This window comes from Oncorhynchus masou, chromosome 5, assembly GCF_036934945.1.
Source record: "Oncorhynchus masou masou isolate Uvic2021 chromosome 5, UVic_Omas_1.1, whole genome shotgun sequence".
NCBI classification, from domain to species: Eukaryota; Metazoa; Chordata; class Actinopteri; order Salmoniformes; family Salmonidae; genus Oncorhynchus; species Oncorhynchus masou.
The window spans coordinates 58912006-58925773 of record NC_088216.1 but is presented as its reverse complement, the minus strand read 5'-3'; the positions used below and the strand labels follow the sequence as shown (position 1 = coordinate 58925773).

Below are 13768 nucleotides of genomic sequence, written 5' to 3'. Positions count from 1 at the left end.
TCCATTTATATTGAGCGAGCCTACCCGAAGAGTCTCCATAAGTCTCCATTTATATTGAGCGAGCCTTCTCCATAAGAAGTCTCCATTTATATTGAGCGAGCCTACCTAAAGAGTCTCCATAAGAAGTCTCCATTTATATTGAGCGAGCCTACCCGAAGAGTCTCCATAAGTCTCCATTTATATTGAGCGAGCCTACCCGAAGAGTCTCCATTATAAGTGGGAGAAAAGCCAGCAAAGAAAGAGACCAATAGCAAAGCTCAAAAAGCCCCCCTGCCAGAAAGAAACTATACATCTGAACAGTGTCTGAAGGTAGACCCTTATGCACTGTTGTGACCCACTTACTCAACCTAAATCATTTCCTGGGTGAGAGGACTCCATGCCCCTCATTCTTCATAGCATGTTGTGTTGATCTTACAAACTTTCTTGGATCCGAAAAAAAGCCTCAATATTAATTTTTTTCCCCTTGGTCTCATTCAGGAACCTTGTCAGTTCCTTCAATGTGAACGTTGACCCTTCTGCTTGACTGGCTGTCAGCTCCGGACCCATTGAAGAGGAGTCTAAAAAAAATAACTCCTCATCATCCTCTTCCTCAGACTCACTTTCCTCCTCATCTCCATCTCCCATCCTGACCACCTGCCCTTCCTCTCTGGTCAGGGCCTCCCCCCCAGCACTAGGCAAAGGTTCCATGGTGCCTTAGACCACTTCCTTTTTCCTTTTCCGCTTGACACCCTCCTCCTCCCCCCTAGTCTTTTACACTTCCCCACTATACTCTCCTCATCCACTAGCATAACCTGACTAGACCCAACCTCATCTACACAACCCTCCATAGCATGACTAGACCCAGCCTCATCTACAACACCATCCATAGCATGACTAGACACAGCCTCATCTACACCACCATCCATAGCATGGCTAGACCCAGCCTCATCTACAACACCATCCATAGCATGACTAGACCCAGTCTCTCTACACCACCATCCATTGCCCCCTAGACCCAGACCTCGATTTCCCCCATCCATAGTGACTTGAGCCCTCACCTTTTCCATGGCTTTATGTCTGACTAGGCCCAGCTTCATCTATGCCCCAAATCCCCATGACTCAAAACCAGTCCTGACTATCTGTGCTAGCAAACCCTGCGTAGAGCTATACCCCATGCCTCACTTTAAAATGCACATTTAGCTGTTGCTCATTGTTATTCAAAAACATAAACACGCTAGCAAACTTACTAAACCTGGGGCAAATTTGCAACTACCACCCTTGTCGAAGGGGTAGAAAGAGGTCAAATTGGCACCAACACACCCCTTACAAATATTCCACTAGTAATTAGCCTACCAACCAAATGTGCTCTTTTCATGAACACAACCACAGCTTTGTTCATTCTAGAAGCGGAATGTATAAAATCAGCTCCTACCTGTTCACCAACTGCAAGCAGAACCTCCTGCACTTTAACTCCACTCTCAGGAACACACCTGAATCCATGCCATATCGACACGCTCGGGTGAGAAGCCATCGCGCACACCACACCTTTCAAACCTCAGAAAACTAACTCTGTCCTCGTCCACCCTAACTTTGAAAAAGACTGTGAATACCGCTAAAACAAATCATGCATTAGCCCTCCACTATAGAAAATAAAATTGAAAGAAGAGACCAAGGACAGAATCAAGAAAGATAGTTAGGACAGAGCCCTCCACACCAAACACTCAAACTCCAAAACTCCCAGCATACAGACAGAGAGAGAGAGAGAGAGACAGAGAGAGAGAGAGAGAGAGAGAGAGAGAGAGAGAGAGAGAGAGAGCTGATATGGTCTATGTTACTTTACAGTAGGGTGTTTGTCTTTGGTTGCATTGCTGTTGTCTAGTTGCTGGTGAAGAAGATGAGAAAGCTAATTAGCAGATGGTCAGTCTTTAAAACTCCCCTATCAAATCAACATATTGCTCTGCCAGGACTTTGGCATTGATTTGTGACCCATGCTGTATGTGGGGGGAAGTGTGATCATGGATGTGTGTGTGTGTGTGTGTGTGTACATGCTTGTTTGTGTGTGTAAAAGTGCAAGTGTATAGGGATGTTTCTGGAGGGCACTGTAGGGACTATAAGTGCTGACCAGCACTATGTTGAGATATTGGCCCTGGCTCGTCACATAAGTGACTTGTAATTCTTCTGAAACTCTTAGAATTAGTGGTGACTTGAGGAAACCTGGAGATCATCAAGGAATCCCTAGAGTTCCTCAAGGAACTATTGCTAGTATCTTCAATGAAGGTATCAGAGGCGTATGAGTTCTTAAAGAGCCTAATCAAATCCCAAAGTTGGATTAGTTAACACTTTATTACTGTATGTACGCAGCAATGTCAATATTATATTAGAATGTTTAATATGCATAAATATTCAAGGAACATTTTGATTTGCAGTGTACCAACTGAACATGATAAACAGGAATGACCAAAAATAACTCTGCCACACCTCCCGTCTGATAGGCTGCCACTACAATATATTATTAAAGGTCCCGAACAGTTGAAGTTGGAAGTTTACATAAAAAAGCCAGATTACGGTTTGCAACTGCACATGGGGACAAAGATTGTACTTTTTTGAGAAATATCCTCTGGTTTGATGAAACAAAAATATAACTGTTGGCCATAATGACAAATGTTATGTTTGGAGGAAAAAGGGGGAGGCTTGCAAGCCAAAGAACACCATCCCAACCGTGAAGCACGGGGGGATGCGGGGGGGTGCTTTGCTGCAGGAGGGACTGGTGCACTTCACAAAATAGATGGCGTGGATATGTGGATATGTTGAAGCAACATCTCAAGACATCAGTCAGGAAGTTAAAGGTTGGTCACAAATGGGTCTTCCAAATGGACAATGACCCCAAGCATACTTCCAAAGTTGTGGAAAATGGTTTAAGGACAACAAAGTCAAGGTATTAGAGTGGCCATCACAAAGCCCTGACCTCATCCTATAAAACATTTGCACAGAACTGAAAAAGCATGTGCGAGCAAGGAGGCCTACAAACCTGACTCAGTTGCACCAGCTCTGTCAGGAGGAATGGGCCAAACTTCACCCAGCATATTGTCGGAAGCTTGTGGAAGGCTATCCAAGTTAAACAATTTAAAGTCAATGCCACCAAATACTAATTGAGTGTATGTTATCTCCTGACCCACTGGGAATGTGATGACAGAAATAAAAGCTAAAATAAATAATTCTCTCTACTATTATTCTGACATTTCACATTCTTAAAATAAAGTGGTGATCCTAACTGACCTAAGACAGGGAATTTCTACTAGGATTAAATGTCAGTAATTGTGAAAAACTGAGCTTAAATGTATTTGGCTAAGGTGTATGTAAACTTCCGACTTCAACTGTAAATAGCCTTTTGACTGACTAAAATATCACCCATTATGTTTTTGTGAAAAGTACTTTTTCTCTCATTGCTAAGTGCCAGGAAGTTTGAAAAGACAGGCTGAGTGGGCAGGAGCTTTTATTCATGAACTCACCTTGACTGACAGCTCTTTGAGATGCCTATGTCAAGAAACTTGGATGCAGTGTTGCAGTAAAATAGTCTCAAGCAAGTTTGGCAATACACAATCAACTCAAAGAACATTGAAATTTCATCAATTATGTATTTTAAATATATATATATATCTTCTGTTTGGTATGTGTCTTTGGATGTGGTTCACATCACTGACGGTTGTGTTGACATGACAACTCCGTCAGAGGTTTGAATGACCCTCCTCCCCTTTTGTTCCATGCTGGCTGGAGATTTAGCTAGCCTGTAACTAGCTAACACCAAACACAGATGAAAGGGGAAACATATGTATCTTTGCCATATATGAATAGGGTACTCTTTTAATTATATTTTCTGACACCCTACAGAAATATTTTGGCACCAGTAGAGTAGTGATCTAGCTATATAAGCCCCACCCCTCTGCAAACATGCCTTCTCTGATGTTGGTTACAAGTAGGTACTTATTTGAATTGGGTAAGAGAATATCATGTTACCATTGGTGTATTCACATTTTTGAGTTAGGGTTACGTCACCCTATCCCCTTAACAATCCCGCCTCCTGAATCCACGTGTTTGACATGCGGAAGGGGACCAGAAACATTATGTAGAAGCAACAGTCAGTCATTTTTCATACTTTGGTCATCACACTTTGATCTGGTTTCATCCAAATATCATTACATTTCATGATTTTGACTGTTCATGCCTGTAAAAAGGTTCAACATTGAACACCTCCCATCACAGAAAGGTTTGAACCTTTACACAGTGTTTCCTCAAGCATTCTTTTCAGAGGGGTTGTACAAGGAACCTTTTTCAAATGGAAAGGTTCCGCCGGTATGGCAACCCAAAAGGTTCTTCCAGGCACCTTTACTTTTAAGAGTGGGGAGAGCAATTTACACAGGTCAATCCTCCTCCCACCCGCTCACTTTCTTTTTATTTTCTCTGTCTGTCTACTTATCTGTCGGTGCAAAAGCTCATAATTTGGTCAACCTTTCTCTTACTGTAACAGTGAAGAATTTTTGGAAAGATATGGATATAGGAAATAGCTTTGTGTTATGTGTAGGCTATTAGTAACATGTCTGTCTGTTTTTCCCAGCAGCAGAGTCCGGCAGGAGACAATGTCTCTCTCAAACACCAGCTTCTGCAGGTCATCGTACGGGTGGCTCAATACTGCATGCTCCTCAATGGTAAGTGTGTGCGTGCGCGTGTGAATCATTTTTGATTATGTACTGTACCAGTCAAAAGTTTGGACACACCTACTCATTTCAGGGTTTTTCTTTATTTTTACTATTTTCTACATTGTAGAATAATAGTGAAGACATCAAAACTATAAAATAACACATATGGAATTATGTAGTAACCAAAAAAGTGTTAAACAAATCAAAAGTAAATGTTATAATTGAGATTAAATATGCAAAGAGAAATTACAGTCCATCATTACTGTGAAGGTCAGTCAATCCGGAAAATTTCAAGAACTTTTCAAGTTTCTTCAAGTGCATTCGCAAAAACCATCAAGCGCTATGATGAAACTGGCTCTCAGGAGGACCGCCAAAGAAAAGGAAGACCCAGAGTTACCTCTGCTGCAGAGGATAAGGTCATTAGAGTTAACTGCACCTCAGATTGCAGCCCAAATAAATGCTTCCCAGAGTTCAAGTATCAGACACATCTCAACATCAACTGTTCAGTGGAGACTGCATGAATCAGGCCTTCATGGTCTAAAGGACACCAATAAGAAGAAGATACTTGCTTGTGCCAAGAAACACGAGCAATGGACATTAGACTGTTGAAAATCTGTCCTTTGAGTCTAAATTTGAGATTTTTGGTTCCAACCGCCGTGTCTTTGTGAGACACAGAGTAGGTTAACGGATGATCTCTGCATGTGTGGCTCCCACTGTGAAGCATGGTGGAGGAGGTGTGATGGTGTGGGGGTGCTTTGCTGGTGACACTGTCTGTGATTTATTTAGAATTCAAGGCACACTTAACCAGCATAGCATCACAGCATTCTGCAGCGATACGCCATCCCATCTGGTTTGAGCTTAGTGAGACTATCATTTGTTTTTCAACAGGACAATGACCCAAAACACACCTCCAGACTGTGTAAAGGCTATGTGACCAAGAAGGATAGTGATGGAGTACTGCATCAGATGACCTGGCCTCCATAATCACCCGACCTCAACCCAATTGAGATAGTTTGGGATGAGTTGGATCGCAGAGTGAAGAAAAAGCAGCCAACAAGTGCTCAGCATATGTGGGAACTCCTTCAAGATTGTTGGAAAAGCATTCCAGGTGAAGCTGGATAAAATAATGCCAAGAGTGTGCAAAGCGGTCATCAAGGCAAAGGGCGGCTGCTTTGAAGAATCTCAAATATAAAATGTATTTTGATTTGTTTAACACTTTTATTGGTTACTACATGATTCCATATGTGTTATTTCATAGTTTTGATGTCTTCACTAATATTCTGCAATGAAGAAAATATGAAAAAATAAGAAAAACCCTTGAATGAGTAGGTGTGTCGAAACTTTTGACCGGTACTGTATATCAAAACATTTATACATAAAAATTGTATATGATGAAAATGATCTCATTCTGTCTCATCTTATTGTGGTTCCATCAATGGCCATGTATCTTTTCTCAATTGCTGCTGTTTGTTTTCCTCATCCTCCAGATTACCTGAACAACCTCTCCCCAGACTCCAAAGAATACGAAGATACACAAGGTACAGTGGAGCTCTGCTATAAGCAATAGCCATGGTCCCAAGGAGGTGTGGTATATGGCCAACATACCATGGCATGTTCTTATGCATGACGCAACGCAGAGTACATGGATACAGCCATTAGCTGTGGTATATTGGCCATAAACCACAAACCCTGAGGTGCCTTACTGCTATTATAAACTGGTTACAAAAGTAATTAGAGCAGTAAAAAATACATGTTTTGTCATACCCGTGGTATACGGTCTGATATACCACGGCTGTCAGCCAATCACCATCCAGGGCTTGAACCACCCAGATTATAATACCTCCTTAGTCTGTATTGCATTATTCACAAGAGGGCCATGTCGGCTTTGTTTGTATGTGTTTATAAGGGATTTATTTGGGCTCATTTGGCATTTTGAGTAACTCACAGGGGAGCCATTTTACCCTATGTTTTTCTTTGTGTGTGGGTGAGTCACTAGGGAGACATTTTGGCTGTCTTGTCTCTGTGTACTGTATATGTAATTCACGAGTGGTTAGCTACTGTGCTATCTTTGGCCCCTCTGGTCTGTGTGTGTCTGTGCACAGCAAATTCTCCAGTGTTAAATCAGGTCCACACTTTTAAGTGTTTAATAACACTGTGCTTAGTGCTGATGCTGTTACACTTTATCAGTGTTAGGGAATTAACACTTTCAGTGTTGTGCAATAACATCTCATATAGTATTTTTTATTATTACACCCCGAGGTCTGTATTTCAGTGTTGGAATAAAGACAACACAAGAATATCTAGTTTGCCATTTGCGAATTTGTTTTTATGAAAGCATTTACAAAGGCATCATAATTAGCAGCAGACATACTCAGTATTTAATTAACACAACCATAGACCACATAAACTGCTACAACACTTCCACTCACGGGTGGCCAAAAATAACTAGTTGAAAGCCACGCCCCCAGTAAGCCACTCCCCAATCTAATTGCCTTTTAAAGTGAATTGTAAAGTTACCACTCATGACTGTATTTGTTAGTGACAGAGACATGGTTGTTGAATTCATTACTTTTCAATTCTGTGGACTTTCTCAAGTGTATTACTACCGTAGGTGAACGTTATCAGTAAACTGTTTATAGAGTTTTATGTTCATTGTTGTCCACATCACCAACAAATGATCATGGTCCGAACACACCAAGCCAGTTGTGAAGAGGGCACAACAACACCTTTTTCCCCTGAGCAGACTGAAAAGATTTGCCATGGGTCCCTAGATCCTCAAAAAGTTCTACAGCTGCAACATCGAGATCATCCTGACCGGTTGTATTACTGCCTGGTATGGCAGCGCTACAGATGGTAGTGCGTATGGCCCAATACATCACTGGGGCCAAGCTTCCTGACATCCAGGACCTATATAAGTTGGTGTCAGAGGAAGGCCCAAAAAAGTGTCAAAGACTCCAGTCAGCTAAGTCATAGACTTTTCTCTCTGCTACTGCACGGCAGGCAGTATTGGAGCGCCAAGTCTAAGACCAAAAGACTCATTAACAGCTTCTACCCCCAAGCTATAAGACTGCTGAACAATTAAACTAATCAAATGGCCACCCTGACTATTTACATTGAACCCCCCTCCTTTTGTTTTTACACTGCTGCTACTCGCTGTTTATTATCTATGCATAGTCACTTTACAGATTACCTCGATTAACCTGTACCCCCGCATATTGCCCCCTGTACCCCCGCATATTACCCCTTGTATATAGCCTTGTTATTGTTATGTACATTTCTTTTGTTACCTTGTGATTTTTATGTTTTACTAAAGTTTATTTAGTAAATATTGTATTAACTATATTGCTTGAACTGCATTGTTAAGAGCTTGTAAGTAAGCATTTCACATTTGAAGGTCTACACCTGTTATAGTCGGCGCATGTGACAAATTACATTTGATTTGAATTGAAATTAGTTTATGACAATACAGATATCAGGTGTTTTGGTTGGTTTTTTGTGTTTTTTTTTATTTTACTGGTATTTCCAGCGGTATCCACTTGATTTGCTGTAGGCAAAACATCCTAGGAAATGCTCTTTAATTGACTCAAACTGTCTCCAATCAATCAGTCATTCAATTTCTGGTACCTGAGTATTTGGTGGGGGTGTCGCCTAATCTTAATTGCACAAAGCCTATTATTTGGCAGGGAATACTATTTGTAGATCAGTGATTCTACACCTCACTATTCTCAAGCTGATCCTCTCCAACGGACTCAATCTTTGATCATCGGCGGTTATAAAATGGGGCAGTCAGGACAGTTAAAGGGGGGAGACCATGAGAGAGACTATGAATCCAACCAGAAAATATCACAAATTCGAAATCAGAATATCACTCGAAAAATTAGCGTGCCAATACCCCGCTGGGAAGATCTTTGCAGATTACAACAATATATTCTGCAAAACCTGCAATTTAGCATTAGATTATAAACGGAAAGACAGGATAGACAGCCATCTGAAATAATAACAAATTATATTACGGTGTCTCAGAAGAAGGCCCAAGACAATTTTGATTTTCTAATGAAATACGTTGTGAAAAATATTTCACAATAATACACACAAATCTAAAGTAAAGGAATGGAATTAAAAATATATAAATATTTGGATGAGCAATATCAAATCGGCATAGACTAAGATAGAATGGAAAATAATACAGTATATACATATGAGATGAGTAATGAAAAATATGTAAACATTATTAAATTGACAAGTCTTCCATTATTAAAGTGGCCAGTGATTTCAAGTCTATGTATATAGGGCAGCAGCCTCTAATGTACTAGTGATGGCTATTTAACAGTCTGATGGCATTGAGATAGAACCTGTTTTTCAGTCTCTCGGTCCCAGCTTTGATTCACCTGTACTGACCTCGCCTTATGGATGATACCGGGGTGAACAGGCAGTGGCTCAGATGGTTGTTGTCCTTGATGATCTTTTTGGCCTTCCTGTGACATCGGGTGCTATAGTTGTCATGGAGGGCAGGTAGTTTTCCCACAATGATGCTTTAGGCAGACCGCACCACCCTCTGGAGAGCCCTGCGGTTGCAGGCAGTGCAGTTGCCGTACCAGGCGGTGATACAGCCTGACAGAATGCTCTCAATTGTGCATCTGTAAAAGAGTTTGAGGGTTTTAGCTGCCAATCTAAATGTCTTCAGCCTCCTGAGGTTGAAGAAGCGCTGTTGCGCCTTCATCACCACACTATCTGTGTGGGTGGACCATTTCAGTGCGTCAGTGATGTGTACGCCGAGGAACTTGAAGCTTTCCACCTTCTCCACTGCCGTTAACCTCGATGTGGATAGGGGGGTGCTCCCCCTGCCATTTCCTGAAGTCCCTGATAAGCTCCTTTGTTTTGTTGACGTTGGGTGAGAGGTTATTTTCCTGGCTCTCACCTCCCCCTTTAGGCTGTCTCGTCATTGTTGTTAATGAGGCCTACTACTGTTGTATGGTCTGCAAACTTGATGATTGAGTTGAAGGCGTGTGGCCATGCAGTCATGGGTGAACATGGAGTACAGGAGTGGGCTGTTCTGTTAACAATTCTGTTAAGACCACAGTATTTGGAGAGAAATGCTTCTCCACCTTCACGAAGCATTTGTAAAAGCACAGGTACTCGCATAGGCGAAATTGCCACTGAGGATATATTCAGAACAGGTCGATTCATCCCCCTCAATACTTTCTTTAAAAATATGCCCCCCCCCAGATAGCATATGAACACATCATAAGCAATGGCAAAATGTGTAGAATTGCAGTAAATTAGCTTTAACGGTCGACATTGGGCACAAAAAGGGTCCAACTTATCCTCTTTCTCAATTTTCATACAAAAATGGGGTGTGCCTTTGGTGGTTCATCGATGTGTCATTCTGGTCATGCGCGCCATGACTACGTAGCTAGTTTGTTAACTAAACTAGCCACTTGTAGCTAGCCAGTAACTCCTCCAGTATGTGTTGATGTCATTTCACATGATTTGTTTTTGGACAGAAGCTGTAGAGATTGGTAGGAAATGGTACTTCTGTAGTCAAGTCTCTTATTCATACATTTTTTTAACATTAAATGACCTGGTATGATGGTGCATTGATCAGTTATACAGTTGAAAGTTATTGTTGCGTTTTTGGCCAAAGTTTAACATTAAAGTATGTGTCCAATGCCTCCCGAGTGGCGCAGCGGTCTAAGGCATCACTAGACAACCGGGTTCGGTCCCTGGCTCTGTCGCTGCTGTCCGCGACCAGGAGACCCATGAGGCGGCGTACAATTGGCCCAGCATCGTCTGGGTTAGGGGAGGGTTTGGCCAGCCGGGATGTCCTTGTCCCATCGTGCTCTAGCAACACATGCACGCTGACATGGTCGCCAGTTGTAAGGTGTTTCGTCCGAGACATTGGTGCGGCTGGCTTCCAGGTTAAGCGAGCAGGGTGTCAAGAAGCAGTGGGGCTTGGCAGGATCGTGTTTCGGAGGACACATGGCTCTCAACCTTCGCCTCCCCCGAGTCCATACAGGAGTTGCAGCGAGGGGACAAGACTGTAACTACAAATTGGATATCATGAAAAAGGGGTAAAAAATATATAAAAATGTAATAAGTGTCCAGTGTTTCCAGATTTCTATTAAATATGACCGATAATTAATTACAATATGAGTGAAATAGTTTTCCTTAATTATGTTAAAAAGCAGCTTTTCTGTGTTGGAATGGTGTGGGCGTACCCCAACATCAGAATGGTGTGGGCGTACCCCAACATCAGAATGGTGTGGGAAAATACCGGTCATAAAAAATATTAATGCGAGTAGAAGCTCATCCTCCTCAGGAGGATGACATCATCCTCTATGAGGAAATATCAAGCATTTTTTAAATGGTCTATTTGAGATACAAGTTTGAGGTGATTGTTTTGTTGTTTTTTTCTCCAATTTATGCTTTGGCCCAAAAACCAGTATAGGATGAGTCAACAACATTATTTGGATGAGTTAACAGAATATGAACTTTTAAAAATGAGATTTTCACTGGACAGTTACTTTAAAACAAAATGGTATCTCAGCCTGATGGAACAATTTGTAGAGTAACAGGAAATTAGCTTTGAAACTGCAAAATGTTCTCTCATCCTCATGGCAAAATATGAAGAATAGCATGACATGAATTGCACATTTTTCTCTCTGCCCCATGGCAAAATGTGTAGAATTGCAGAAAATAAATTCTGACTCATTTTTTTATAAAGCAAATGTTGTGAAATCAAGGAAGTTAGCTGCAATTCCCCCCCTAATAATAATAATACAAAATATTTTTTGTCAAAATACCCCTCCATATACCCCTGAAAACCCCCTCGTCCCCCCAAATATCTACACCACAATTTCCCCCTTGTTGTACTGACATTGTTGAATAATACACTGCCTGCAAATACACTGTATCAGCCAGAACAATTTGTCTTCACCCAGCTCTCCTACAAAATATAGTCTTGTGTGTCAGTGGATTCGTCCGTTATTATGGAGATTCTTTCAGTTTTCTTTTACCAGACTGCAACTCCGTTCTATAGGCTACGTTTGTGTTAATGAATGAGTGCATTTTGTCAACGTTTTCAAAAGGGATGTTGGAGCTTGCAAAATAAATGTACGTTTTAATGTATTGCTATAGCGAATGAAAATGGCTACTTTGTTTTCCGAAATAGGCTACATTTTCTTAGATAAAAGGGTGGAACATGTACACGTCATGAAAGATGAGAATGGTCTCTGTCCCTCTCTAGTTCTCTGTACATTTTGATTTTTGTTTTAACACCCCTTTACTTCTCTATTTTCTCTGTCTCCTCTCTCTCAGCCGCACTGGTGATAGTATCAGACGTTGCGGATCAAGCCAATGACAGTTTGAAACATGGGGTGAGTTTCAAGTGCGAAGACGAGTGTTTGTGACAGTTCCTCCAACATGGTGTGTGTACATTATGTGTGTGTGAGTGCTTGCGTACATTCCTGCCTGTCTGTCTGTCTGTCTGTCTGTCTGTCTGTCTGTCTGTCTGTCTGTCTGTCTGTCTGCCTATATGCCTGCCTGTCTGCCTGTCTATCTGCATATATGCCTGCCTGTCTGCCTGTCTATCTGCATATATGCCTGCCTGTCTGCCTGTCTATCTGCCTATATGCCTGTCTGTCTGTCTGTCTGTGTGTTAGCGTGTACAGTCAGTGTTGTGGGATGCACAACGTTTTATCTGTTAGTTATTGTTATTGTTTAACATGGAATGTTGGCATAATCTCTCATACAAGCTCTCTCTCTCTCCCTTCCTTCCCCCCTCTCTCCCTCTCTCTCAGGAGAACCTGTTGCGCCTGGTCAACATAGAGTACAGTGTTCGAGGCCAGAGGGATCTGCTCCAGCCTGGCAGGGTGAGCTCCGTCCTGCCTGATAACACCATTGTTTCTACCCAGGGCTCTGGGCACCCTCCACCTCTCCATCCCACCCGTGTCGCCCTTTATATAACCAGTCAGCTGGGAATCCCCTGGCCCTCTCTTTGTGTCTAGGTGGGGTGGAGTAGAGCAGGCACACACTATTAAAGGACTCTTTAAAAGCCCTCTCTCCAACTTTCTTGATTCAATGTTAAAACTGCTGAATACTTCCCACTGACTGCCCCCAATTGCTATGTAATCTACTTTGTCTAACTAGGGTTATAACATTCTCTAAAAATAAATAAATATTTATTAAATTCCCTGGTTTTCCAGAAATTCTGGTTGGAGGATTCTGGATTTCCTGCTTATTTTCGATGAGTTCCGGGATTCCTTCGACCAGAAATTTTGTAACCCTATGTCTGACCCTGTGTGTGTGTGTGGTGTGTGTGTGTGTGTGTGTGTGTGTGTGTGTGTGTGTGTGTGTGTGTGTGTGTGTGTGTGTGTGTGTGTGTGTGTGTGTGTGTGTGTGTGTGTTGTTCTCAGGTGTTTGTGAAGGAGGGCACTCTGATGAAGGTCAGCAGGAAGTTCAGACAGCCACGCCACCTGTTTCTGGTAAATGTCACTTCCTTTTGGTGGGAGGGTAGGACACTCACCAGCACAAACCTATAGATATACAACTGACAGAACAAGCAATGGGGTTTTTAGGCTAAAAATACCATTGTTTAACAGAATTGTCAATCACAATTTGCTCTAATTTTAACATGGTCATCACACTTGACTAAACAACTATGCACCATCTTCTGCCATGTAAATGTGAAAGGGAGAAGCAGCAGTTCTGTTCTGTTTGCACTATATCTATGGCCGGGTCCTCTCAGACCCTGCTATTGAGAGAGCAGTTTCCTGGCAGGATGTTTCTGAATGGGCGCTTCCTGAACTGCTCTTTACTGAGGGGACAGGGACCCTCAGGAACACTCCTCATACACCCACACACACACATACCACATAGACCAGATACTCGTTCATTTGAACAATGCTGATACAGCCATACACACTAAACCTGGTAGGTTTTCTGTTCAACACTGCTGATACAGCCTCACACACTAGACCTGGAGAAAACTCCACTAATTAAACCTCTTTTTGTTAGTTCGTCCAATCATAACTGTCTTTAAGAAATAGAGCAAGATAGAAATGTGTAATATTTAGTATGTAGATCAGTAGATGCTT

The 13768-nt window shown here is 41.9% G+C and overlaps 1 protein-coding gene across 2 annotated transcripts in view; it reads left to right on the top strand.

Annotated features, from left to right (window-relative positions):
- The window catches only part of LOC135539967 (FYVE, RhoGEF and PH domain-containing protein 5-like), a 63671-nt gene that overhangs the window by 35671 nt on the left and 14232 nt on the right, over positions 1–13768 (top strand). The window contains exons 8-12 of one of the 2 annotated variants that reach the window (XM_064966243.1): positions 4592–4682; positions 6161–6211; positions 11991–12049; positions 12473–12544; positions 13088–13156. In XM_064966243.1, the coding sequence (XP_064822315.1) occupies positions 4592–4682; positions 6161–6211; positions 11991–12049; positions 12473–12544; positions 13088–13156 (342 nt within the window). The remainder of the gene's footprint in view (positions 1–4591; positions 4683–6160; positions 6212–11990; positions 12050–12472; positions 12545–13087; positions 13157–13768) is intronic. The other variant, XM_064966244.1, reaches the window with a different exon arrangement.